This window comes from Macaca thibetana, chromosome 16, assembly GCF_024542745.1.
Source record: "Macaca thibetana thibetana isolate TM-01 chromosome 16, ASM2454274v1, whole genome shotgun sequence".
Lineage (NCBI taxonomy): Eukaryota > Metazoa > Chordata > Mammalia > Primates > Cercopithecidae > Macaca > Macaca thibetana.
The window spans coordinates 57,201,158-57,228,310 of record NC_065593.1 but is presented as its reverse complement, the minus strand read 5'-3'; the positions used below and the strand labels follow the sequence as shown (position 1 = coordinate 57,228,310).

The following is a 27,153-nucleotide window of genomic DNA, read 5'->3' as shown; positions in this document are numbered from 1 at the left end:
GGAGTTAGAGGCTGCAGTGAGCTATGACTCCTCCATTGTACTCCAGCCTGGGCGAAAGACTGAGGTCCTGTCTCTTAAGAAAATCTATTTTCTCTTGAAAGTACGACATATCTCAGATGTACAAATAATTATGAAATAATACGGCAAACGTGCATCTATCCTTTGCCAGCTTAAAAAAATACAGAATAAGAAAATTTCGACCAGGCGCGCTGGCTCACGCCTGTAATCCCAGCACTTTGGGAGGCCGAGGCGGGCGGATCACGAGGTCAGGAGATCGAGACCATCCTGGCTAACACCGTGAAACCCCGTCTCAACTAAAAATACAAAAAAATTAGCCGGGCGTGGTGGCGGGCGCCTGTAGTCCCAGCTTCTTGGGAGACTGAGGCAGGAGAATGGCGTGAACCCGGGAGACAACGGAGCTTGCAGTGAGCGGAGATCGTGCCACTGCACTCCAGCCTGGGAGACAGAGCGAGACTGCATCTTAAAAAAAAAAGAATAAGAAAATTTCTTTACAGTGATATTCAGATACTCTCAGAGAGCACTGTTTAAACCGCTGTTTAATTGGTTTTTGGATGCCTGAGTTATAGAAGAGATTTATCACATGCTTTTCAATTCCAGAAAAGTAGAGAGTTTGGGTTAAGAAATTTTTGACGATGCATAAGGGAATAAGGAAAGAATGGCTATCCTGGCAAACATTAGTTAAAAATTATTCTAACTACATGAGGCCTGTGGGAGCATAGGAGAGCTCTATCTAAGCTAGTCGTAGGCTGTATAATTTTTAGGGTTTGGTTCATGTTTCAGTTCTCAATTTATGCTACCCCCACAATGGTTTCAAATTTTTCTAGCATTTTACATGTCAACCTTTAGTCATTAGGATTATGAGTTAATAAGGTAGAACGTTGACATTGTGGTTGCTTAGAATATGGACTTATTCTCTAGCCATTTATAAAATATAAAGAGGAAATTTACCAGCTGTTCTGTGGGCTGCACTGGTTGGCTCATTATTTGAGCTGTGTCTTTCACCAGCAACCCACGGTCTGCTGTGTTCTCAGCTCCAGATGGGGACGGCGATGTTAGTGACTCCTTTCAGCTGTGTGGTTTGCCTTAGTGTAAGTGATTCACAGATTTTTGTATCAGAGGTCTAAGTATAAACTGTTTGATACCAGATACAGCCTTTTACTAGATTGTGGGTATTACATTCAGCTCTTGTGGCATTTTGGGTGTTCTTCCAGGCGTAAAGGAATAATTTCCACACCTATGGTTTCGGGAGCTGCCTGGGCTCCAGTGACCTGGGAGTACCTGGTGTTTGTGTGCTGAGCCTGCTTCTGTGGTCCCCTTGCTGGAGTACTTTCCTTTTGGGGCCCATTACATGATGCCACACACAACATGGCTTCACAACACCAGTCACATTTGCTTAGTTCCACCCCCAGCCAAGGAAGAGGCCATGTAAAATGACAAAGAACTAACGCCAATGCCCCTGGAGCAGTGGGTTTCTGAATTATAAAAAATTCAGGCCGGGCGCAGTGGCTCATACCTGTAATCCCAGCACTTTGGGAGGCTGAGGTGGGTGGATCACGAGGTCAGGAGATTGAGACCATCCTGGCCAACATGGTGAAACGCCGTCTCTACTAAAAATACAAAAAATTAGCCAGGCGTGGTGGCGGGCGCCTGTAGTCCCAGCTACTTGGGAGGATGAGGTGGGAGGATCACTGGAACCTGGGAGGTCAAGGCTGCAGTGAGCCGTGATTGCATCACTGCACTCCAGCCTGGGTAACAGAGCAACCCTGTCAATTATACATATATGCTACATACATACAGCAAATCTCAAGCTAAAATAGGAAGCAAGGGGCTGGTCTGCAGCTGGTGGCTGGAGAAGAGAAAGGATTTGGTGACACATTTCTCAGAAACGCCATCACTGAGAAGAGACGTCTCAGGGCCCCTAACTAGCATTGTGTTCACTGCCACAGGCAGAGGGATCACCATTTCTATACAAATCAGCAATCTACTCAGGATTCACATCAGCAGAGTTAGTTCCTTCAGTGACTTGAGAGTTCCATTCTAGGTTCCATCCCAGTAGGATCTCTCATAAGGAAATCAACAAATGCGAGGAGACTGCAAAAAGTTTGTGAAAGAACAGAATTAAAAGATAAAAAGTATAAACTCTATTTCTTGGCCAGGTGCAGTGGCTCACACCTTTGGGAGGCTGAGGCGAGTGGATCACGAGGTCAGGAGATTGAGACCATCCTGTCTAACACGGTGAAACCCCATCTCTACTAAAAATACAAAAAACTAGCCGGGTGTGGTGGCAGGCGCCTGTGGTCCCAGCTATTCAGGAGGCTGAGGCAGGAGAATGGCGTGAACCCGGGAGATGACAGAGCTTGCAGTGAGTGGAGATCGCGCCACTGCACTCCAGCCTGGGCGACAGAGCGAGACTCCGTCTCAAAAAAAAAAAAAAAAAAAAAAAAGCCAGGCGCGGTGGCTCACGCCTGTAATCCCAGCACTTTGGGAGGCTGAGGTGGGCGGATCACGAGGTCAGGAGATCAAGACCATCCTCGCTAACACGGTGAAACCCCGTCTCTACTAAAAATACAAAAAAATTAGCCGGGCGTGGTGGCGGGCGCCTGTAGTCCCAGCTACTCAGGAGGCTGAGGCAGGAGAATGGTGTGAACCCGGGAGGCAGAGCTTGCAGTGAGCCAAGACTGCGCCACTGCACTCCAGCCTGGGCGACAGAGCGAGACTCCATCTCAAAAAAAAAAAAAAAAAGGCCGGGCACGGTGGCTCACGCCTGTAATCCCAGCACTTTGGAAGGCCGAGGCGGGCAGATCACAAGGTCAGGAGATCGAGACCATGGTGAAACCCCGTCTCTACTAAAAATAGAAAAAAATTAGCCGGGCGCAGTGGCGGGCGCCTGTAGTCCCAGCTACTCGGGAGGCTGAGGCCGGAGAATGGCGTGAACCCAGGAGGCGGAGCTTGCAGTGAGCCGAGATTGCGCCACTGCACTCCAGCCTGGGTGACAGAGCGAGACTCCGTCTCAAAAAAAAAAAAAAAAAAAAAAAAAAAAAAAAAAAAAAAAAAGATAAAATGTATAAACTTTATTTCTCAACATAAGCTCCATCCTGGTCAAACACTTTTTTTATTTTTTATTTTATTTATTTATTGAGACAGAGTCTCGCTCTGTCACCCAGGCTGGAGTGCAGTGGTGTGATTTTGGCTCACTGCAACCTCCGCCCCCTGGGTTCAAGTGATTCTCCCACCTCAGCCTCCTGAGAAGCTGGGATTGCAGGCACATGCCACCATGCCCAGGTAATTTTTGTATCTGTAGTAGAGACAGGGTTTTACCATTTTGGTCAGGCTGGTCTCAAACTCCTGACCTCAGGTGATCTGCCCATCTCAGCCTCCCAAAGTGCTGGAATTACAGGCGTGAGCCACTGAGCTTGGCCAAGACACTTTTTTTTTTTTTTGAGATAAGAGTCTTGCTCTGTCGCCCAGGCTGGAGTGCAGTGGCGTGATCTCAGCTCACTCCAACCTCCACCTCCCAGGTTCACGCCATTCTCCTGCCTCAGCCTACCGAGTGGCTGGAACTACAGGCGCCTGCCACCACTCCCGACTAATTTTTAATTTTTTGTGTTTTTAGTAGCGACGGGGTTTCACCATGTTAGCCAGGCTGGTCTCACTCTGCTGACCTCGTGATCCGCCCGTCTCGGCCTCCCAAAGTTCTGGGATTACAGGCATGAGCCATCATGCCTGGCTAGATTTCTTATATTTTAAAAAGTGTGCAGTTGTTGGGCTGTTAATTTCTAGTCAGCAAGAGAAGTTGGGCAAGCATGTGGCTGCTCTCCTTTGAGCGGTAACTGCGTGTCCTGGCTGCAAAGACTGTGCAGCTGGCCAGGGGATTTCGCACGGTGCAGCCTGGGCCACTGCTCCTGCTGCCCTTCAGTGCTTGTTCCCCTTCACCTTTTTGGGGGACCTGTTAACCCCGACTCTTTCTTGTCTGTCGGCCTTGCAGGGACACTCCCATTTCCCAGTAGCCTCTAGGCCTGCAGGTTCCCATGACCCACAGCTGGGCCACAGAGGATGGGTTTTGGGTCCAGCACGACCTCCTGGTAAGGCCTGGGGAAAAGGTGTCCTGGCTTCACCCTGGGGCGGCAGGGACTCGAGCTCAGCATTCCCTGGTGCGTGGCAGGAAGGTCCAGAGGAAGCAGTAAGGAGCTGACCTTGGACCCCTTCTCTCCCCAGGCTGGGTCCGATACGCCGAGCGGGTGCTGGGTCGTCCCATCACTGCCCACCTCTGCACTGCCAAGTCCCCCCAGCAGGTGATGGGCTCTTTGGTGAAGGATTATTTCGCCAGACAGCAGGTAAGCTGACCTCTCTGTGGAGGGCAGGAAGGGCAAGTGAGGGAGGACCATGGCACAGGGGCCCAGGAAGGGGAGGTTCCCCATCTGTCCGGTGTGGTCATGGCCCCCCAGGTGAGCAAAAAGGAAGCTGTGGCTTCAGGAAACATTAGCAGTGCTATTTCTCACCAACGCCCATCTCTGTTCCTCCCTTCCTTCCTCTTACAACCTCTTTCTTTCTTCGTGGCATCTGGTCGTTCTCATGGGCCCATTCGGGGTAGACATGCTGCCCACGCTGCTGAGAATGAGACCCAAGACCTTGCCCAGAGATGCTGCCTGCCTGCCGTTGGGACGCCTCACCCAAGGAGGCCTAGAATGGCCTGTGCCCAGAGGCCAAGGGCCACTATCATTTCGGGAGCCAAACCTGGCCTCCGCCCTGGCCTTTTCCCTCAGACCGTGGGCATCACATGACTTCCTTAGCCCCTTCTGTGAGATTCTGCAGGCCCATGATGCTGTCTTCCACTTGATGGAGTGAGTCCCGGCCTGAGGCTCCTGCGTGGCCCCTGCCTCAGCCCATCACGTTCTCCCTTCCCACAGCCCTCTGTGCCCCCAGGTCCTCCCAGAACTCCCTGATGTCTCCAAGGCCACCGTCAAAGGGACCCTAATCCATGGTTTATTCTCCAGCCGCTGGCATGCCCCACACTGCTCTTCTCAATCAGACTTTACACCTCCCTCCAGGGGAGCAGCCGTGTCCAGGCACTGTGGTAACTGGAGTAGAGGACAACATCAGGATCTTTCAGACATTTGAAGTCAGCCTACAAAGGCACGCACATTTGGCAGCCTTGTTATTTTAGCAATAGGCAGTGCTTTCTTTCTACCTAGTTTCTTTCTACCCATAAAGTCATAATTTGGCAAATGGTAAACATGATGTCAGAGTGTACGCGTCCAGTTTAGGCAGGACCAAGAAATGAGCTATGGGACTTCATGTCTGTCCCCTGTCCTGCCCCCACCTGAAGAGAGCCATGTGTTTCTAGGTCTTCCACGTGCTGCCCTCTCCCCTGGCTGGAGCCCAGAGCTATGTGTCCTCCTATAGGTGCTGTGAGGGGCAGCTGCAGAGACGCGGCCTCCAGCAGCCCCTCACCTGACTGTCTGGCCCAGCTGCGGCCGGGGCGGGTTTCCTCTTTTGCTCCGCCCCTGCCCTAAATGGGGCCTTTCCACCCAGACCTCACCACAGGATCACTTGGCAACTGCTGACTCCTGGCTTTGCCATCAGTTCAGGCCCAGCCATAGGCACCTGCTCTGTGTGGCAGGGCCCCAGGAGAGGGGTAGCTTGGGTGGGCATCGCTTGGGAAGATTCAGGAAAGCCTGTAGGTGAAGTAGCCAGCACATACACACACACACACACACACACACACACTCGGGCCTGCCACAGTGGCTCCATGCCGGACCAGCAACAGCTCCACACCAGCCGGACCTCTTGCCTGTTTTGTCCCATGTGCACAGGTTCGGGAGGAAATGGGCTCAGCCTTCCTGGTTCTTCCAAGAGGCTCCACTGACTGGGGCGCTTTGCAGATGGTTTGGGAGTACCACACTCAGTCCCGAGGGAGGCAGCAGACACGGATGGGGTGCTGGTGCTCGGTAGAGTTGCAGAGGGGATGGGAGCCAGATGTGACTACAGCAGCTTCATCTGTGGGGCCCAGCCTCAGACCCACAACAGTAACAGCCCCAAGAAAGTGCCGCATGCGGACAGGCTTGATGGCTCACACCTGTAATCCTAGCACTTTGGAGGCCGAGGCGGGCAGATTGCCTGAGATCAGGAGTTTGAGACCAGCCTGGGCAACACAGTGAAGCCCCATCTCTACTAAAGTACAAAAAATTAGCCAAGCATGACGGCATGCGCCTGTAGTCCCAGCTACTCAGGAGGCTGAGGCGGGAGAATCGTGTGAACCCAGGAGGCGGAGGTTACAGTGAGCTGAGATCATGCCACTGCACTCCAGCCTGGGGGACAGAGCGAGACTCCGTCTCAAAAAAAAAAAAAAGTGCTGCATGCAGTGTCTGGAGGGCAACAGCAGGGGGCAGTCGGTCTCCCATCCCTCCTGTCCTGGGCACCAAGTGTAAGCTGCCATTGTCACCTCTCCACCAGCCCTAAACATGGGTGTCCCTCTCCCACAGAACCTGTCTCCAGAGAAGATTTTCCACGTCATCGTGGCCCCTTGTTATGACAAGAAGCTAGAGGCTCTTCAGGAAGGCTTTCCCCCCGCTTTGCATGGCTCCCGGGGCGCTGACTGCGTGTTAACATCAGGTGAGAGGTGGGCGGGGGCGCACCTGGGTGCTGGGGGATTCTCCGACTGGCCAGTACACACCGGAGCCAGGCAGATCTGTGTCCCAGAGCCATCTCAGTGCCTGCCACTGTGGTCACTTGTCTGAAGTTACTGACAGCTGGGAGGCCAAGACAGGTGGATCACCTGAGGTCGGGAGTTCGAGACCAGCCTGACCAACATGGGGAAACCCTGTCTCTATTAAAAATACAAAAAATTAGCTGGGCATGGTGGCACATGCCTGTAATCCCAGCTGCTCAGGAGGCTGAGGCAGGAGAATTGCTTGAACCCAGGAGGTGGAGGTTGTGGTAAGTTGAGATCACGCCGTTACACTGTAGCCTGGGCAACGAGAGTAAAACTTCGTCTCCAAAAAGAAAAATAAAAGATAAATCAGGTCTCTGGGAGAACCACTCGGGCAATATGGTGGCCCTGACTTTACATTACAGTCCGTGCAGGGTACTTACCTCTTGGTAGGAAAGTTGTCTATAGCCATAGTGGGTCTCCTTCTCACAAACCAAGTCTGCACTTAAAACACAAGTGAAGTTTTTTTCATTCAGAGTAAAATGAAAAAGGCACGTTTGCTTCAGTGACATTGCCTTTACCACTGTATTGGCCACTCCTTTCAGATATTAAGACCCTACAGTGAGTTCTGTGTGTGTTGTGGATGGAAGTCATTCCCTGGAATTAGGTAGAACCCATTCAGAAGAATGTTGACGTCAGTTGGTGGGGGAAGCTTAAGACTGTTAAAATTCTGGTGGAACTGTTTTAATTGGTCTCGGAAAACAGGTCCCGGCAAGTATGTAGATTAGTGGTACGTGAGGCAGAGAGGTCAGCTCTCAGGGACAGTCTTTAAGGATGCCAATGTCCCTCACAGTCCCCTGACTTGAAATTCTAGCATGCAGATGCCTCTGGAAAGGTCCCCACCCTACAGGCACAGGCTCCCTGTGGGGTGACGTGGCAGGGGTGTTGAAGGATGAGGGACAGAAGGGCCCTCAGCACTGCCATCCTTCACTCTCAGAGGAAGGGCCCGGGGGCCATCTGCTTGTGTTGACAAAATAAAAACATGCGCAGCAGGCTATCAGAAGAACCATGTCCAGCCATCTTTTTTCTGAGTGCAGATTTATAGGAAATTATGCTATTTTCTTACCTGTGTTTCCAGCCATCTCACAGCATCTGATGTGATGCCACAGCCAGGTTTTAGAGGCTCAGTTTTTCTATTAAGGGTTTTTTCAGGCATCTTCATGTAAAAGGAAATACAGAAAGAGGTTCTCACTTTCAGTTGATCTCATTGCAGAATAACCATATGTCATGTAAATGTAGCTGGGTACAGTGGCTCAGGCCTCTAGTTCTAGCCACTCAGGAGGCTATGGCCGGAGGATCACTTGAGCCCAGGAGTTTGAGACCTCACTGGGCAACACAGTGAGACGTTGTCTCTTTTTTTTTTTGAGACGGAGTCTCACTCTGTTGCCCAGGCTCTGCAGTGGCTCCATCGCAGTTCACTACAACCTCCGCCTCCCAGGATCAAGCGATTCTCCTCCCTCAGTCTCCCAAGTAGCTGGGATTACAGGCGCGCACCACCACGTCAGGCTAACTTTTGTATTTTTAGTAGAGAGGCAGTTTCGCCATGTTGGCCAGACTGGCGACCTTGTTTCTTAAAAAAAAAAAAAAAAAAAAATGGGCTGGGCACAGTGGCTCACACTTGTAATCCCAGCACTTCAGGAGGCTGAGGCAGGCTGGTCACCTGAGGTCAGGAGGTCGAGACCTGTCTGGCCAGGTGTGGTGGTGCACACCTATAATCCCAGCTACTCGGGAGGCTGAGGCAAGAGAATCGCTTGAACCCTTGAACCCGGGAGGCAGAGGTTACAGTGAGCCAAGATCGCACCACTGTACTCCAGCCTGGGTGGCGGAGGTGAGACTCCATCTCAAAAAAAAAAAAAAGGCCGGGCGCGGTGGCTCAAGCCTGTAATCCCAGCACTTTGGGAGGCCGAGACGGGCGGATCACGAGGTCAGGAGATCGAGACCATCCTGGCTAACACAATGAAACCCCGTCTCTACTAAAAATACAAAAAAATTAGCCGGGCGAGGTGGCGGGCGCCTGTAGTCCCAGCTACTCGGGAGGCTGAGGCAGGAGAATGGCGTAAACCCGGGAGGCGGAGCTTGCAGTGAGCCGAGATAGCGCCACTGCACTCCAGTCTGGGCGACAGAGCGAGACTCCGTCTCAAAAAAAAAAAAAAAAAAAATGCACCCAGTATATATTTCATCATCCTATTTCTGTGAGCTTGTTGTAACAAAAGTTTTCTGTTTCATGCAAAGTGGACCAAAAAAGTTTACAGATTTTCCGCATGGGAAAATCATGGAGAGATTGTTTACATAAATGCCGCAGTTCGAGGGCAGAAAGAGGAATGGAAAGAGGAATTCGAATTGAATTCTGCTTACATTTTATTAGTGTTTGATTTTAGTGGCCTCGCTTTGCCCTGTAGATGGACTCCACTCCTGCTGTCTGTGATGGAGATTTCATAGGAGGGAGGTCATCCAGGGTCACTGATGTCAAATTTCCTGCAGGGGAAGAAAAGTTCCTGTGGCCACCTGTGTCTTTTCAGTGTCTCTTACTTCATTTGTCTGTAGGTGAAATTGCTCAAATAATGGACCAAGGTGACCTCTCAGTGAAGGATGCTGCCGTCGACACTCTGTAAGTGGCTTATCTGGGGAGAGTCCTCTGGAGGGCAGGACCTCCCGTCAGCCCTGCCAGCCGCCTGACAGGCCCAGGGCTGCCCTGCTTTATGACGAGGCCATGTGAAGCACTGAGATGCAGTCCCCCGGGCCCCCGCCACAACCCTCAGCCACCCTTCTAGCTGTTGAGTGGGATACCATTCACCAGGGCTGCCAGGGAGTCAGGAGGCTTGGCGGGCTTCCATGGTGCGATTGCCACCCCAAACCCTCGAGGAAGGACGGGAAGCATAAACAGCTTTGTGCTCGCTGGGGCAGGGCCGTTCATGTGTGCGCCAGCCCCCTTCTTCCTGAGTGCCGTCTGTGCCTCACGTTCCTCTGTGGGGCAGTGGGGCAGCTCCCTCAGGCCCCTTTGCACCAAGAGTGGCAGGCTGGGTTCTGCTGGGGGCGGTGACCTTGATACCCAGCAAGGCCTGGGGCTCCTGCTGCACCCCAGGCACTGGGCAGAGAGCACCATAAAGGCAGCGGCGTGTGTCCTCGCCAACACTCTGCATCCCAGGTGCTGCCTTCATGCCCTTTTGGGGGAAGGTGAGATAGAAGTTAAGCATCTGTGGGGCCATGCATGGTGGCTCAAACCTATAATCCCAGTACTTTGGGAGACTGAGGTAGGAGGATGGCTTGAGTCCAAGAGGCTGGGGTTGTAGTGAGCTATGATTGTGCCACTGCACTCCAGCCTGGGAGACAGAAAAAGACCCTGTCTCAAAGAAAAGAAAAAGACCATAAGCATCTGGAGCACCTGCAAGAGCCTGTGCATGGGCTTGGCGTGACTGAGAGTCCTCCGCCTGGCCCGAGCATCAGGCACGCCCTCCCGAGACCCCTCAAGATGCTAGAAATGGGACTTTCTCCAAAGTTTAAACATTTGTAGAGGATTTAGCTTCTTTGGTGGTGCCCTTGGATTGTGATGCCCTCTGGAAGTCTGGTTTCACGCTTGCTGTCACTGTACATCGGCATTCATGATTGACTTGTTTTTTCTCTGCCTGGTGAGGTTTGGAGACTTGAAGGAGGACAAGGTGACGCGCCATGATGGAGCCAGCTCGGACGGGCACCTGGCACACATCTTCAGACATGCGGCCAAGGAGCTGTTCAACGAGGATGTAGAGGAGGTCACTTACCGAGCCCTGAGGTGTGGGGCAGCGTCCACAGCCTGTCTGTGCCTGTGGTCAGCACGTGTGCACGTGTGGATCTGTGCATGTGGCGGTTCTGTGTATGGAGTTTACACCAGTCACAATCGAAAGGGCTTTTTTGTGTTTATTTAGAACTTTTATTTTGCTGACATTCCAAACTCACATTAGAAAGTGTTCTTGGGTGGCTCACGCCTGTAATCCCAGCACTTTGGGAGGCCGAGGTGGGTGGATCACAAGATCAGGAGATTGAGACCATCCTGGCTAACGCAGTGAAACCCCGTCTCTACTAAAAATCCAAAAAATTAGCCGGGTGTGGTGGCACGCGCCTGTAGTCTCAGCTACTCGGGAGGCTGAGGCAGGAGAATGGTGTGAACCTGGGAGGTGGAGGTTGCAGTGAGCCGAGATCGTGCCACTGCACTTCAGCACGGGCGACAGAGCAAGACTCCTGTCTCAAGAAAAAACAAGTGTTCTTAAGTCACAGATAAGGGACTTGATGGATCAAAATTCTCTGTGTTCATTTTGTAGAAACAAAGACTTCCAAGAGGTCACCCTTGAGAAGAATGGGGAGGTGGTGTTACGCTTTGCTGCGGCCTATGGCTTTCGAAACATCCAGAACATGATCCTGAAGCTTAAGAAAGGAAAGTTCCCGTACCACTTTGTGGAGGTCCTCGCCTGTGCTGGAGGTGAGGCGCCAAGAGCAGCACCTGGCTCTGTCCCCCGTGGGTGCTTGGGCCACACTGGTCCTGCAGCTGCCAGAGAGACGGTGTTCTTGGCCACCCAGAGCCTCTCTCAGCCCCGAGAGCTTTGTAGGGTGTGGATGTTCCCATGGGGCTTGTGCTGGGACATTCTAGGCTCCATTGGTTTTGCTCTTTCCCTCACCCCACATAGCGTGTGGGCATTCTCTTGGGGACGTGCCCTCAGGAGGCCCCACATGGCACCAGGTGAGAGTCAGCCTGTGGCAGCTGGCTTAGAGAACAAATCACAAGAGTCGAGGCCACTCTGCCTGGGAGAAACACCCCTGCCTCCTGCCAGGCACCAAGGATGAGCCAGCTCTGTCCTGAGTGATGGGAGAGAGCAGTGAGAGGTGGAAGCGGGAAGGGGTGTGACCCAGCCTGGGCCTGAGGGGCTCCCTTGCTGCTTGGAGGGAGGGTGGGCCACCGTGGGCTGCGATCATCCAGGCACGTGAGGAAGGGTCCCCACCTGGGGCAGGAGGAGTGAGAGGACAAGAGGAGGCCAGGACAGGGTGGGGGTCTCCGGGAAGGATGTGCTGAGGGTGAGTGTCAGAGACGAAGGGGACCCCCTGCCCCTGACCCCTGGTGGGGAAATGAGGACCTTTGTGCCATTGTGAGTGGGGGGGCACCACGAGGGACTTGAGTGGAAATGCTGGGTGCAGGTCAGTGGGAGGAGTGGCTCCACTGATGTTAGATGAATGGGACAAGGTGTGAAGCCACAGGACGGGAGGGGTCCCTGGGCAGGGCACAGACAAGGGTGCAGTTGGAGGCCCTGCCGTAGTGTCCTTCAACACAGAGGAGGGGAGGTCCCAGCCAGCACTGACAGGAGGGTGAGGGCAGAGAGGCAAGCATGTGGCCTTGGAGGCCTCACTGAGCATTCCGGAGGCATGGAAGGGTCAGTCCCACAGCTGGGCTGAGGAGCAGCCAGGAGGTGGGCCATGAAGCAGGGCTTCTGGGAGGGCCTCTGCATGCAGGCGGGTGGAGCTGGGGCCTGAGGAAGGAGAAGGTGCAAGCCAGCCCCCTGGGAAAGTGGAGGTTGGAGACCAACTGGGGTGCCACCTTGCAACCCATGGGGAGTGAAGTTTAACCGGGGAAATTTGCTCCAGATGTTTTAAATGAATACACTACTAAGAGTGACATCATCTAACATGCTGGAGAGTAAGTAGCATCAATAAATAGACACATTTTTACTCAGGCCAGTGTTGGGTGTGTGGGCTCATGGCTGGGCTCACAGCTCAGCTGCCTCCGGTGCAGCCTCCAGGCAGCGCCCAGCACACTTAACACGTGTGGTGCAGGCAGGAGTGGTTTTACTGCTTGTTCACAATCCCTGTGCTATCTTGGTTTTGCCAAATTCCAAGAGAAGCTGGAAATCGGGATTTGCATACAAAGCCAGTCAGTTCTAAAAGGCAACTTAGGTTTTAGGAAAAACCATTTTATGGGTGATATAAATGGGTAAGAATGAGAGGTACATGGGTCCGGGTGCGGTGGCTCACGCCTGTAATTCCAGCACTTTGGGAGGCCAAGGCAGGCAGATTACCTGAAGTCAGGAGTTCGAGACCAGCCTGGCCAACATGGTGAAACCTGCCTCTACTAAAAATTACAAAATTAGCCGGGCATGGTGGCACACACCCATAATCCCAGGTACTTGGGAGGCTGAGGCGGGAGAATTGCTTGAGCCCAGGAGATGGAGGTTGCAGCGAGCCAAGATTAAGCCACTGCACTCCAGCCTGGCCGACGGAGAGAGACTCTGTCTCAAAAAAAAAAAAAAAAAAAGAGAGGCACACAGGGCTATGAGTCTGGGATTAGCGTCCCTGAGGGCCTTGGGGAAGACCCTGGCCTGTGCAGCCAGCCCTAGCCCTACACCACGCAACGTTCCACGTCCCCTTCATTCCTCTCCCGCTTGCAAACTGTCTTCCCTATGAGGCAAAAGCTTCCTTAAGACTATCCCGGCTGGGTGCGGTGGCTCATGCCAGTAGTCCCAGCTTGAAGCAGAAGGATTGCCGCTTGACTCCAGAAGTTCAAGATCAGCCTGGGCAACATAGCAAGACCCACCCCGCATCCCCCAGTCTCTACAAAAAATTTAAAAATTAGCCAGGCAAGGTGGTGTGTGTCTGTAGTCCTAGCTGCTCAGGAAGCTAACGCGGAAAGATCGCCTGAGCCCAGGATAAACTTACCTGTGTTTATCTTTCAGGATGCTTAAATGGCAGAGGCCAAGCCCAGACTCCAGATGGACATGCGGATAAGGCCCTGCTGCGGCAGATGGAAGGCATTTACGCTGACATCCCTGTGCGGCGTCCAGAGTCCAGTGCACACATGCAGGAGCTGTACCAGGAGTGGCTGGAGGGGATCAACTCCCCCAAAGCCCGAGAGGTGCTGCACACCACATACCAGAGCCAGGAGCGTGGCGCACACAGCCTGGACATCAAGTGGTGAAGTCAGGCCAGGGCCTTCCAGCTGCTCTTGGGGCCAGAGCCACTCTCAGTAGAGGGAGGGGCTGCCTTGAGTGGAGTATTAAAAACACTTAAGAAAACTGCTCAATGGGTTACTTTGGTTTCTCAGAGTTCCCTGCTATCCCGTTTATTGGAGGCCCCTCAGGCAGTTTCATGTGGTGCTATCTTCATAATAGGTGTGGGATTGGAACTTTTTTTTTTTTTTTTTGAGGCGGAGTCTGTCGCCCAGGCTGGAATGCAATGGCGCCATCTCAGCTCACTGCAACCTCTGCTTCCCGGGTTCAAGCGATTTCTCCTGCCCCAGCCTTCCGAGTAGCTGGGACTACAGTCGCACACTGCCGTGCCCAGCTAGTTTTTGTATTTTTAGTAGAGATGGGGTTTCACTATGTTGGCCAGGCTGATCTTGAACTCCTGACCTCCTGATCCACCCGCCTTGGCCTCCCAAAGTGCCAGGATTGCAGGCGTGAGCCACCGTGCCCGGCAGATTGGAACGTTTTAACATGAAAGGAGCACTTCCCCGATTTATCCCTTTATCCTAAGATTGTGAAAAAATCCCAAAGAGTGAGAATGGAGACAGACTACTATATTTTAGGTGTTAAAAAAATTCCAGAAAGTGTCCTGTGACGAGCTAAGACCCCCAGAGGTGGTAACACACATGCCTCGGAGGTGATTTGATGTGGGAATGAGGGCAGAGGCGGGGCAGCTGTGCCTGTAGCCCTGGGGTTGTTAGGGCAGGCAGTCCACAGTCCCAGATTCCTGCCCATTTGGCTCTTTTACCCACTCATATTTTCCTTGAAAATGTTTTTGACAGAACATTAATTGTCAGCCTTTTAGACTCAGGAGACTGATACACAAATCTGGATTTCCAGCTTTTCTTAGAAAAACTAGTTTCTGACAACACTAGGCCCCATTCCTCACAGCCAGTCACCACCCTCCTCCCATTCCTCACAGCCAGTCACCACCCTCCTCCCATTCCTCACAGCCAGTCACCACCCTCCTGGACCATACTCAGCCCTGGGCCATTCCTCACAGCCAGTCACCACCCTCCTGGACCACACTCAGGGCCCTGGAGGCCTGGCGACCCAGGCCCCAGCTTAAACTTGTACATTCAGTCTTCGAGTTAGACTTGCATTGCGGCAAGGGAAGGGCCTGACAAAGGTGGCAGACACGAGAGTGGAAAATTGAGAAGGCTGCCCGCACAAGCTGGGTGGGTGCGGGCGAGCCCCAGCTCCTCAGCACTGTCATGAGGTGGGCGTCGGGTAAAGGCTCTGTCCGACCCTGAGGGGTTGAGGATGCTCGGGTGGTCCAGCCTCTCGCAGAACACTTCCCCGTCACCCTTGGCAGACAGGTTTCTTCTCACACACAGCCCTGGCCCGTCCACCCGCCATGCAGCCCTCTGTGCTCAGGGTGATGGAGCCCCCTCCATTCTGGCACGGCACTGCGGGCATGAGCTTGCCTTAAAAAGAAAGGAGAGGCTGGGCATGGCAGCTCTTGCCCTATAATCCCAGCACACTGGGAGGCCACGGCGAGAGGAGTGCTTGAGTTCAGGAGTTTCTACATGGTGAGACTCCGTCTCGACAAATTTTTTTTTTTTTTTTTGAGACAGAGCCTCAGTTTGTCACCCAGGCTGGAATGCAGTGGCGCGATCTCGGCTCACAGCAACCTCCACCTCCTGGGTTCGAGCGATTCTCCTGTCTCAGCCTCTGGAGCAGCTGGGCTCACAGGCGCATACCACTGCGCCCGGGTATTTTTTGTATTTTTAGTTGAGACGGGGTTTCGCCATGTTGATCAGGCTGGAACTTCTGACCTCAGGTGATCCGACCACCTCAGTCTCCCAAAGTGTTGGGATTACCGGCGGGAGCCACTGCACCTGGCAAAAAAAAATTTTTTTAAAAGGAGAAAGCAGTTTAACCATGGACAGTGAAACAGAGCTGGCAGACACCTGAAAATCCGCGGAACTGCGCAGCTGCACCCTAGGGCTCATCCCAGGAGAAGAGAGATGTCAGTGTGGCCGGAGGTGTCCTGAAGCACTGGGATTGGGTTAACTCGACTGGTGGCCTTCCCAGCCCTCCGTGCTGCAGAGCCTCTGTACGCTCGGCTGCCTTCATCTCACTCTGTGCTGTGCCTGTGCATCTGTCTTGTGGATAACTGCGTATATTGTGTTCCATTGCCTGTCTTGCTGGATGACTGCATATATCATGTTCAGTTGTGTATTTGTTTTGCTTTCAGTCTATATACAGTTGGGTTTCCAACCTCTGATTCTGGAATAAACAGTTGCAGCGTGTCTGAGTGAACGGTTGAGTGAGCCTAGCCACCTGCTGCCCCAGCAGGGCCACATCTTGTGGTGCATTGCCGTCCTCACCACGGCCACGCCAGGTGGCCTCGCCTGTGCTTCCTGAGCTGCCACCTGGTGTGGAGTCAGGAGGGTCCTCTGTCTTCCTCCAGGAAGATGCTCACCAGGCCCAGAGCACCAGGAGGCGGCAGAGGGCCACCCTGCTACAGTGAAGAAATCACCTCCCGCAGTAACCACTGCACAGGGCACCACAGCTGGCCTGCCATGAAGCCATCCCTGCAGGTCGTGTGGGGCGGCCAGGCTGAGGGACTGGGCACCAACATGAGATGCTGGGGTCCCCGTGCCTGCTGGTGGGTTATAGCTATGGGGACCGTGTGCATTTTGTTCTGCACAGGCGAAAAGTGGCGAGAGTTCCTTCATTATAACGGGAACGCTATTAGCGGCCAGACCAAGGTGCCTAGATGTGGTGCGAGGCAGCACGCTGGTCGGGGAGGATGGATGGTGTGCCCGGCCCGTGCCCGCTGGTGAGCCAGGCTGGTCCTGGTGCGAGGCAGCACACTGGTCGGGGAGGATGGATGGTGTGCCCGGCCCGTGCCCGCTGGTGAGCCAGGCTGGTCTTGGTGCGAGGCAGCACACTGGTCGGGGAGGATGGATGGTGTGCCCGGCCCGTGCCCGCTGGTGAGCCAGGCTGGTCCTGGTGCGAGGCAGCACACTGGTCGGGGAGGATGGATGGTGTGCCCGGCCCGTGCCCGCTGGTGAGCCAGGCTGGTCCTGGTGTGAGGCAGCATACTAGTCCAGGGGGATGGTGTGCCTGGCCCGTGCCTGCTGGTGAGCCAGGCTGGTCCGGGGGGATGGTGTGCCCAGCCCATGCCCGCTAGTGAGCCTGGCTGGTCCTGGCGTGAGGAGGAGGAGGAGAAGATGAGCCCTGGTGGCATTCCGTGCTGGCACCACCATGCAGGAACACGGCCATGTGTGCTCTGGTGCTGCTGTGTACTGCAGGGGCCCGAACATGTCTGATCTGATAAACGTGTGTTACCGTCCCAGTGAATAGATCTGCTCTTCGGTGCCTGTGGTCTGAGCAGCAAAGCCCAGATTTCTCAATTCCATTTCCACCTGTCCTGAGAGCTTATACTTGTTGCAGCCAGTGTAGACTGTCCACACTGGTCCTTCCTTAGTGTTGCTGGAGTTGCAAACAGGCTCATCCACTGTGCCCGCCTGTTGGTTTGCCGCTTGCCTGGGGTGTGGATCTAGGGTGAACCCTTGGGTGTGTGCTGGCTTTGAGGGTGTCCCATGGCCTCATCTGCGGGCCCAGAGCTGAGCAACTGAGGCGTTTGGACACATGGCCTCCCACAGTCGTGTGACCTTCACGCTGAGTCTAGACCAGAGATGTCAGAGGAGGGAACGGTGGCCCAGGCAGGGCTGACTTGCCAAGGCCACTTCGCCTCTAGATGGGGCCCAGTGTTTATGTTTCCACTGCAAACAGAGCATCTGTGTAAAGCAGATCAACCCTCAACTCATGGTGAGGAGCCCTCAGTCGGCCGCTGCAGAGGGCGAGCTGTGGGTTTTGGGGAGAGGCCGGCTCTGCTTTCTGAGGAGGAGCCTTGTGTTCTGAAATCAAGGAGAGCAGGTGCCAGGGCTGAATGCTTCAAAGCTGAAATGCAAATTGTCCGATAGGCAAAGGTTTTTTTTTTTTTTTTTTTTTTTTTTTTTTTTTTTTTTTTTTTTTAATTTATTTATTATTATTATACTTTAAGTTGTAGGGTACATGTGCATAACGTGCAGGTTTGTTACATATGTATACTTGTGCCATGTTGCTGTGCTGCACCCATCAACTCGTCATTTACATCAGGTATAACTCCCAATGCAATCCCTCCCCCCTCCCCCCGGCAAAGGTTTTTATTAAGTATTCAGCACAGTAAGAAGAGGAAGTGCTCACGGCTGCTGGCTGGAGTGCAGTTTGGCAGTAACACCCCAACTTGATAAAAGTCGTATAGCTCACGCCTGTAATCCCAGCACTTTGGGAGGCCGAGACGGGCGGATCACAAGGTCAGGAGATCGAGACCATCCTGGCTAACATGGTGAAACCCCGTCTCTACTGAAAACATGAAACATTAGCTGGGCGTAGTGGCGGGCGCCTGTAGTCCCAGCTACTCGGGAGGCTGAGGCAGGAGAATGGCGTGAACCCAGGAGGCAGAGCTTGCAGTGAGCCGAGATCCGGCCACTGCACTCCAGCCTGGGCAACAGAGCAAGACTCCATCTCAAAAAAAAAAAAAAAGGTCGTATAGCTTAGCTGTTAGGAACTGTCCCTGGAGCAGTCCACCTCACAGGTGCCCAGTGTGCAGGACCTGGAGGATGTCTGTTCTACGTCTGCATTTGCAGTAAACAAGCTGCAACAGCGAACTAAAAGCCCACCGGGGCAAGTGTCAGGACATCCAAAGCTGGGGTTCTAGGAGTGGTTAAAGTACAAAATGGATGTTTATGTCCTGACATGGACTTTTTTTTTTTTTTTTCTTTGAGACAGGGTCTGGCCCCGTCACCCAGGTTGGAGTACAGTGGCACCATCATGGCTCACTGCAGACTCAACCTCTCAGACTCAATCAATCCTCCCACTTCAGCCTCCTGAGTAGTTGGGACTGCAGGCATGCGCCGCTACTCCCAGCTAATTTTTTGTACTTTCTGTGGAGACGGGTTTTGCCATGTTGCCCAGGTTGGTCTGGAACTCCTGGACTCAAGTGATCTTCTCCCTTCAGCCTCCCAAAAGTACTGGGATTACAGGCGTGAGCCACCGCACCAGCCTGGTTTGAAATTTGATTAGAAGAAGAAGGAAAACCTGCAAGGCAGAGTGACAGACACGGCATCTGCATGGTGAGTGTGGACGAGTGGCAGTGGAATTGGGAGGAGGGACTGGAGCGGGAGCAGTGGCTGCTAACCACTGCCAACACTTCGCCTCCTCTCTGATGCCCCTAAGCCTTCCTCTCACATCGATCTTGGCAGAATCCTCCTGTTCCTCTGTCTTCGGCTTTAGCCACCATCAGGGTGTCTGTCCTGCAATTTCCCCCCTCCTTTTTGCCCTGTCATGGAAAGACCATGTAGCAGCCGGCAGTCCTTCCCCACTCCAGGCCCAGAGCACAGTGTTTGCAACTGTCCTGGGCTCTGGTACCTGAGGAGTCTGTCCCTGAGCCAGTCTGGACACAGACAGCCAGGCAGCAGCACGGGCACTTTGGGATGTCAGTGCCATCCTCATGGGTACTGTGTCCACGTGGGATGCCGGGGCCTGGTGGTGGGATGTACGGGGAGTACTGCGGCTGCATTTCTCTCCTGTTGGAGCAAGGTTCTCACCTCCAGCTTCTGATGTCAGTGGAGCGGGAATGCCAACCCAGAGGGCCATAACATCCCAGCCCCAGCCCCCCCCCCCGCTTTTTTTTTTTTTTTTTTTTTTTCTGAGACAGGGTCTCATTCTGTCACCCAGGCTGGAGTGCGGTGGTGCAATCTCAGCTCACTGCAGCTTCGACCTACCAGGCTCAAGAGACCCTCCCACCTCCCAGGTAGCTGGGACCACAGGCGCATACCACCATGCCCGGCTAATTTTTGTATTTTTTGTGGAGACAGGGTTTCACCATGTTGCCCAGGCTGGTCTCCAACTCCTGACCTCAAGCGATCCGCCTGCCTCAGCCTCCCAAAGTGCTGTGGTTACAGGTGTGAGCCACTGCACCTGGCCTTGATCTTCTAGCCAAAACGAGAGAGAGAGAAAGACAGAAAGAAAGAACATTAAAAGGGAAAGAAAAGGCAGGAACCCCTAAGCCCACACCCTCAGGAAAGGAAGGGAAGAGAGGATGGGGATCCAGCCAGACCCTTTTGGCAGGAGAACACTTGCTGGGTTCAGGAGGGGTCCCTGGTGAGTTGGTTGATGGCAGGAGGCTCCCTGGCAGCCGGACAGGGAGAAGGGTGCCAGCCTCTGCAGGCACCTTTGGCCACGTGGAGGAGCAGATCTAAGTGTGGCCAGGGAGGTTTCAAAGCCTCAAAAACGCTGCAGACAAAGGATGCATGTACTGTGCCCAGACCCTGTTCTCTAAGCCACGAGCAGGTACTGATGGGGGGGTCCCGGGCCAGGTGGACACACAGAGAAGAGGACTGAGGAGTACAAAACCCCTCCCCCGCTCTCAGGGAGGGTTCTTGCCCAAGCCAGGGAGTGCAGAGGGCAATAAGCCCACTACTGCCATCCTCATCCTTCCCGGGACTAGGCTGTGAGGCAAGGTGGGTTCACATCGAGATTTGAACTCGGATTGCTGCCGCTGCCCATCCTCCGCGCCTTGACACAACCAGGGATGTTTACTGGGGCCTGGGGAGGAATTAGAAAGGGGCCCACAGGCTGCCCAGTCAGGAAGGAAAACAAGTCCGTAGCAGAGGATGGTTTCGATCCATCGACCTCTGGGTTATGGGCCCAGCACGCTTCCGCTGCGCCACTCTGCTGACTGTGAGGGGGAGCGTGAGTCAGATCATGACCACACGAGTCATCTCCCTGCAGGCGGCGACCTCTACTGGCCAACAGGGGCCAACCAAGGACTGACTGGGCAAGGCACATGCTCAGCCTACTCCTCTTCTCTCAACTTCTTATAGATAAAACTCTCTGAATTCATGTCCTTTTCTGCTGTTAAAACATTGGCTGGAGGCCGGGCTTGGGGGCTCACACCTGTAATCCCAGCACTTCAGGAGGCCAAGGTAGGCAGATCACCTGAGGTCGGGAGTTTGAGACCAGCCTGACCAACATGGAGAAACCCCATCTCTACTAAAAATACAAAATTAGCTGCGTGTGGTGGCGCTCACCTGTAATCCCAGCTACTCGGGAGGCTGAGGCAGAATTGCTTGAACCCAGGAAGTGGAGGTTGTGGTGAGCTGAGATCATGCCATTGCACTCCAGCCTGGGCGACAAGAATGAAACTCTGTCTCAAAAAATAAGAAAATAAAATAAAATTAAATTAAAAACTGTTGGCCGGGCACAGTGGCTCACGCTGTAATCCCAGCACTCTGGGAGGCTGAGGCAGGAGGATCACTTGAGCTCAGGAGTTTGAGACCAGCCTGGGCAACACAGGGAGACCCCGGCCTCTACAAAAAATACAAAAAGAAAACATGGCCAGGGGTTGGCAGCGAGCGCCTGTAGTCCCAGCTACTGAGGAGGCTGAGGTGGGAGGATCGCTTGAGCCCAGGAAGCAGAGAGCAGAGATCGTGCCACTGCGCTCCAGCCTGGGCGACAGAGCCAGACCCCAGTCTCAAACAAAACAAAACAAAACAAAACAAAACAAAAACCTGAAACTCCTGGAATCCAACTGAAAGTATGAGCCGGGACACTGAAAGGAGACAGGTGCAGCTAGTCCAATGAACTGTCTGTGAGGAGCATCTTGACACGAGCCACGGTCAGCACGGAGGCCTGAGCCCAGCAGCCTGGACCCTGTGAGAGCTGGAGCTAATGGGATGGGCCACCAAACAGGAGGCATGGCTCTCCTGAGAGGAGCCATCGACCCTCGGCCAGGCAGAGAAAGAGCTGAGGAATACCCAAGCCTCTGCTCCACCCTCCAGTCTCCTTGCCAGTGCCTCCCATTGGCTGCAGCCCGTAGCTGTCTTGCCCGCTGCCTTCCAGACGGCCTGGGGTAAGAAAGGCGGAGGTGGGCCTAGAGCACACATCCCAAAGCACTACAGGAAGCAGCTGTGGCCCTACGCGTTGCCAAGAGCACCGGAGAGAGGGGAGGCTGCAGCCAGGGAACTCTGTGATGCTGCTGGCACCCGGCAGGGCACAGGGTGCAGCCCTGGGCTCAGAACCTCCAGACTGGGGGCTGCCGATGGGGTGAGGCTCCCTGTGCTGCACCCACAGGCCTGTACTGCAAACCTGCACCTCCGCAGTCTAATGGGTGTTGTGTGAGTCTTACAAACCCAAGCACACGGATACAGTAACAGAGGTGAAAAGGTGTCGACTGGGAGAAGACAGGGAAGTTCAGGACTGTCCCGGGCTGGGCCAAGCTGCTAGGCTCAAAACCAGATTGGAGGGTTGGTGTCAAAAGCTTGCTGATGAGGTGTGTAGGATGCACTTCTTGGAACAGGCCCAGAATTTGAGAAGAGATGGTCCCCACTCTTCTGGGTGTACCAGGCAATCTAAAGATGCGGGCCAGACTCTCTCCAGCCCCCTTAGTGATGCTTGTTTTACGGCATCGGACCAAAATGGTCATGAGGACACGGAAGGAGGGCACGCCCAGGCTTCTTTCTTCGTTCAAGCCTGCCCGGGCAAGGGCTCCTGCTAAAATGTTTTGGCGACCAAGCACACATCGCAATACCAGTGGGGTGGGGCAGCCCGCCCCTGGTGACAGGTGGCCTCTCTCACCCTCCTCCTGTGGAAGGCGCAGGAGCCAGGCTGGAACAGACCCTGAGGCTGGACCTGGTCGGATCTGCGTCCCCGCAGGAACCCACTGTCGCTGCCCCTGCACGATGCCCGCCCGCCCGCCCGCCCGCCCACGGTGGCAGCAACAGGCGATGGGCCCGTGCAGGTGGGAAACCGATTTTCCTCTCAGCTGCTCGCCCTCCGCAGGTCCCAAAGAGGGGCGTCGGGCGTCCTCCTCACACAGCCTTAGAGGCGAGGTCGGCACCAGCGTCTTTCCCACGCCCCTGGCAGATGCGCCCGCGGCTTCTACCCCGGATGCCCGAGCGTCAGGTCAGCGTCAGCCGCGCGCGCCGGAAGCGTTTACTCGTCCCGATCCCCGGCGCGGAAGTCCGACTACGAAGCTGCGGCGTCGCAGGCGCCGCCTCAGGCCCCCACCCGACTCCCCCCGGGTTTGCGGACAGAGCTGGCGCCTCTGAAGGCGGAGGCGAGGGTCCCGCTCCTGGACGGCTCTTGTCCCTCAGCGGGAGCCGCCGGCGGTCACGTGGGGGTCACGTGGGAGGTCCCGTGGGAGGCCACGCGGGGGGGGTCACGTGGGTGGTCACGTGGGAGGCCTGTCAGGTGCTCGGCGACACCTTCGCGCGCAGCCCAGGCCCTCACGGGGGCGTCCGGTCCGAGCATGCGCAGCAGGAGGCGCGGGTGTCCACAGCGCGGCGGGGCGGGAGGCCTCCCTGTCACCCCGAGCCCGCGGGTCTCTCACCCCCGACCCCCGACCCCCGCCGACCTCCCTCGCACCCCGGCCCCCGCCACCCTCCCTCGGCGCTCGGGACAGGCTCGGGACGCTGGGGCCGGGTCCGAGCACCGAGCAGCCCGCGCCTGTCCTTAGGAAACCCAGGGAGACGCGGGGTATTCGCATGCGGTCGGCGGGGAACGGGCGGCGCCCACACCCCCGCGCTCGGAGAACTCCCCAGTGCCGCCTGGAACGAACGCGGTGCCGCCCGACGGTGCGGGCTGCAGGCCCTGCCGCTTGTCGCGGCGATGGTTGGAGGCACCGCTCTGAGGAGAGGATAGAAAGGACCTTGTCTCCGTTCCCCGGTGGATGAAAACGTGCTTGTTACCGCGAGGCGTTTAGAAAAGCTCCTGTTCACCGTGTATTCTGCGGGTAGCGCCCCGGACACTTCGAGGGTTGCGGTCCGATCGGGCCGAGCCTCTCCCGTGTGCGGGGAAGGATTTCAGGCCTTTCGAGGGCCCCGCGCAGGGACTGGCCCGGAGTTCCGCGCGTCTTCCCCGTGGCGTGTTTCGTCGTTTTTGGTAGAGGATTGGGGGGGGGGGTCACACTTGCGCATGCTGGTCTCGAACTCCTGAGCTCGGTGGATCCTCCCGCCTCGGCCTCCTGCGCGCTGGGAGTGCGGGTGTGAGTCCCCCCGCCCGGCCCAGAGCGGCTTAACACCCGCTTTCCATCGTTGTGATTGCAGGAGACACGCAGGCCGACTTCCATGTTGACCATTCACTCCTCTCCACTAATGACACCACGTACGTTCTGTTCCTTTTGCCTGTCCGTCAAGAAGAGGCCTCGTGTGTTTTTATGTGATTTCTGTGTGACCCAAGTCAACACATGCTTCGTGTGCTCTGCGGAGCCTTTGTGATTTTCCGGGGTTCTCAAGATACTCACCGATAGGGCCGGGCGCGGCGGCCCACGCCTGTAATCCCAGCACTTTGGGAGGCCCAGGTGGGTGGATCACAAGGTCAAGAGATCGAGACTATCCTGGCCAACATGGTGAAACCGTGTCTCTACTAAAAATACAAAAATTAGCCGGGCTTGGTGGTGTGCTCCTGTAATCCCAGCTATGGGGAGGCTGAGGCAGGAGAACCATTTAAACCTGGGAGGCGGAGGTTACAGTGAGCCAAGATCATGCCACTGCACTCCAACCTGAGTGACAGTGGGAATGTCTCAAAAAAAAAAAAAAATTCTGGCTGGGCGCGGTGGCTCACGCCTGTAATCCCTGCACTTTGGGAGGCCGAGGCGGGCGGATCACGAGGTCAGGAGATCGAGACCATCCTGGCTAACACGGTGAAACCCCGTCTCTACTAAAATACAAAAAATTAGCCGGGCGCGGTGGCGGGCGCCTGTAGTCCCACCTACTCGGGAGGCTGAGGCAGGAGAATGGCGCGAACCTGGGAGGCGGAGCTTGCAGTGAGCCGAGATGGTGCCACTGCACTCCAGCCTGGGAGACAGAGTGAAGACTCCGCCTCAAAAAAAAAAAAAAAAAAAAAAAATTCATTGATGTGAAAGACTACCTGATGTGGGTAATGTCGGTCTGATTTAAAAACCTATACAACCAACCAACATAGGCAATGTTTAGTCTTAGGAAAGACTAACCAACATCAGGTAGCAGTTTTTCTGTTTAAAAAAACTTATTTTGGCCGGGAGTGGTGGCTCCTGCCTGTAATCCTAGCACTTTGGGAGGCCTGTGCGGACGGATTGCCTGAGCTCAGGAGTTCAAGACCAGCCTGGACAACATGGTGAAACCCCGTCTCTACTAAAATACAAAAAATTAGCGTGGCGTGGTGGTGGGCACCTGTAATCCCAGCTACTCGGGAGGCTGAGACAGGATAATCGCTTGAACCTGGGAGGCAGAGGCTTCAGTGAGCCAAGATGGTGCCATTGCACTCCAGCCTGGGCGACAGAGCGAGACTGTCTCAAAAAAAAAAAAAAAAAAAAAAAATTGTTTCAAAACGTTTCGAGAAGCATCTGTTTTGTCTGATGTGTTTTAGTTAAGAAGTTGCGGGCCAGAGCGGTGGCTCAAGCCTGTAACCCCGGCACTTCGGGAGGCCGAGACGGGTGGATCACAAGGTCAGGAGATCGAGACCATCCTGGCTAACATGGTGAAACCCCGTCTCTACTAAAAAATACAAAAAACTAGCCGGGCGAGGTGGTGGGCGCCTGTAGTCCCAGCTACTCGGGAGTCTGAGGCAGGAGAATGGGGTAAACCCGGGAGTCAGAGCTTGCAGTGAGCTGAGATCGCGCCACTGCACTCCAGCCTGGGCGACAGAGCGAGACTCCGTCTCGGAAAAAAAAAAGAAGTTAGGGGATTGGAATCTTGAACAATATATCTTTCACTAAAAAGTGTTGGGTGGAATTACTGCTCATCCTAACAGGTGGAATGAGACAGCCTGGTACTGAAATCAACAAATTCGTGGGTGTGTCTGCGGCCAGCCCAGTGTGTGTCCTGCTGACTGGACCATCTGTGGTTTTCCTGTCTGTGACCTTCAGCTTCCTTCTGCATCTTTGCTTTCTGTTTGGTGCGTCCTCTCATCATGTCTGCATTGTCATTTTCATTCTCCATATGTTTTTAGTGACGACGATTCTTTTCCTTCATGGTTTTGACCATTAGTGGTTTTTTTTTTTTTTTTTTTTTTTGAGACGGAGTCTCGCTCTGCCACCCAGGCTGGAGTGCAGTGGCCGGATCTCAGCTCACTGCAAGCTCCGCCTCCCGGGTTCACGCCATTCTCCTGCCTCAGCCTCCCGAGTAGCTGGGACTACAGGCGCCTGCCACCTCGCCCGGCTAGTTTTTTGTAGTTTTTAGTAGAGACGGGGTTTCACAGTGTCAGCCAGGATGGTCTTGATCTTCTGACCTCGTGATCCGCCTGTCTCGGCCTCCCAAAGTGCTGGGATTACAGGCTTGAGCCACCGCGCCCGGCCGACCATTAGTGTTTTTAATTTCTGTTGTGATACAATACTTTGTCTTGAGCTCCACAATTGTGTGATAAAATAACAATACACTGGCTGGACGCAGTGGCTCACACCTGTAATCCCAGCACTTTGGGAGGCTGAGGTGAGCAGATCATGAGGTCACGAGAGGGAGACCATCCTGGCTAACACGGTGAAATCCCATCTCTACTAAAAATGCAAAAAAGTAGCCAGCCGTGGTGGCAAGCGCCTGTAGTCCCAGCTGCTCCAAAGGCTGAGGCAGGAGAATCGCTTGAACCCAGGAAGCGGAGGTTGCAGTGAGCAGAGATCATGTCCCTGCACTCCAGCCTGGGCGACAGACAGAGACTCAGTCAGTAAATAAACAAAGTAACAATACACCCCACGTACTGACTAGCAAGTGTGTGAAGGGTTCTGTCCCGAGAACACACATCTCTTCAGCTACTTTTGCTGTGTTATTAGCAATTTGAGTGTTACTTCTTCTGGAACTTCCAGAATTTGTCAGGACAATTGCGTATGTTTCAGATGTGCAAAGCCTTGATGTGACTTCACACTCCAGGGCTCACGGTTGGTGCTGCCACAGGCGTGTGCCCTGCAAGCACGGGCATTCCAAGAAATGGCTCAGTGTAGCGAAATGTCAACTGCGGGGCGGGGGCCAGCTCCATAGGATCTGCCCTCCAGGAGGGATTTCAGGAGGGATTTCCCTTCCTGACCAGCATTCAAGGGCAGGTTCTCTGCACACGCTGTGGGGGTCTGATGTTTGGAGAATGTTCCAGACTGGGTGCTGGGAAGTATTTGAAAGCTCAATCTCCCCGAGCATTGTGTGCTCTTCTTGCCTGGGGCTAGGGGTCAGGAGCCCCATGGGTCAACTTCTGGCCAGGTGAGCACCTGGCAGCTGGCCATAGCATAGCTGGGTTGAAGGGACTGCAGAGCCCAGCACACCCCCCATGCCTCCTCCAGTGCTTCTCTAGGAGGCAGAGTGGACACTGCCCTACCTGGGGCCGTACGGCTGGGCCTCAGATCTTCCCAGCCTCTTTAACCAGGTGAACTCAAACTCCTGGACTCCAGGGATCCTCCCACCTCAGCCTGGTGAGTAGCTGGGACTA

General features: G+C 54.4%; 2 protein-coding genes and 1 non-coding gene across 3 annotated transcripts in view; 1 reads left to right on the top strand and 2 right to left on the bottom strand.

The window, feature by feature from the left end:
• NARF (nuclear prelamin A recognition factor) overlaps window positions 1-13,761 on the top strand; it is a 32,001-nt gene extending 18,240 nt beyond the window's left edge. Inside the window, exons 6-11 of the mRNA XM_050763763.1 lie at window positions 4,237-4,355; window positions 6,504-6,633; window positions 9,275-9,338; window positions 10,362-10,499; window positions 11,026-11,183; window positions 13,423-13,761. Of these exons, the coding sequence (XP_050619720.1) occupies window positions 4,237-4,355; window positions 6,504-6,633; window positions 9,275-9,338; window positions 10,362-10,499; window positions 11,026-11,183; window positions 13,423-13,664 (851 nt within the window). The 3' untranslated portion in view covers window positions 13,665-13,761. The remainder of the gene's footprint in view (window positions 1-4,236; window positions 4,356-6,503; window positions 6,634-9,274; window positions 9,339-10,361; window positions 10,500-11,025; window positions 11,184-13,422) is intronic.
• OGFOD3 (2-oxoglutarate and iron dependent oxygenase domain containing 3) overlaps window positions 1-27,153 on the bottom strand; it is a 231,783-nt gene that overhangs the window by 85,166 nt on the left and 119,464 nt on the right. The gene's annotated exons all lie outside the window — the stretch shown is intronic.
• TRNAM-CAU (transfer RNA methionine (anticodon CAU)) lies at window positions 20,373-20,444 on the bottom strand. The gene has a single exon. It is a non-coding gene; the product is annotated as a tRNA-Met (tRNA).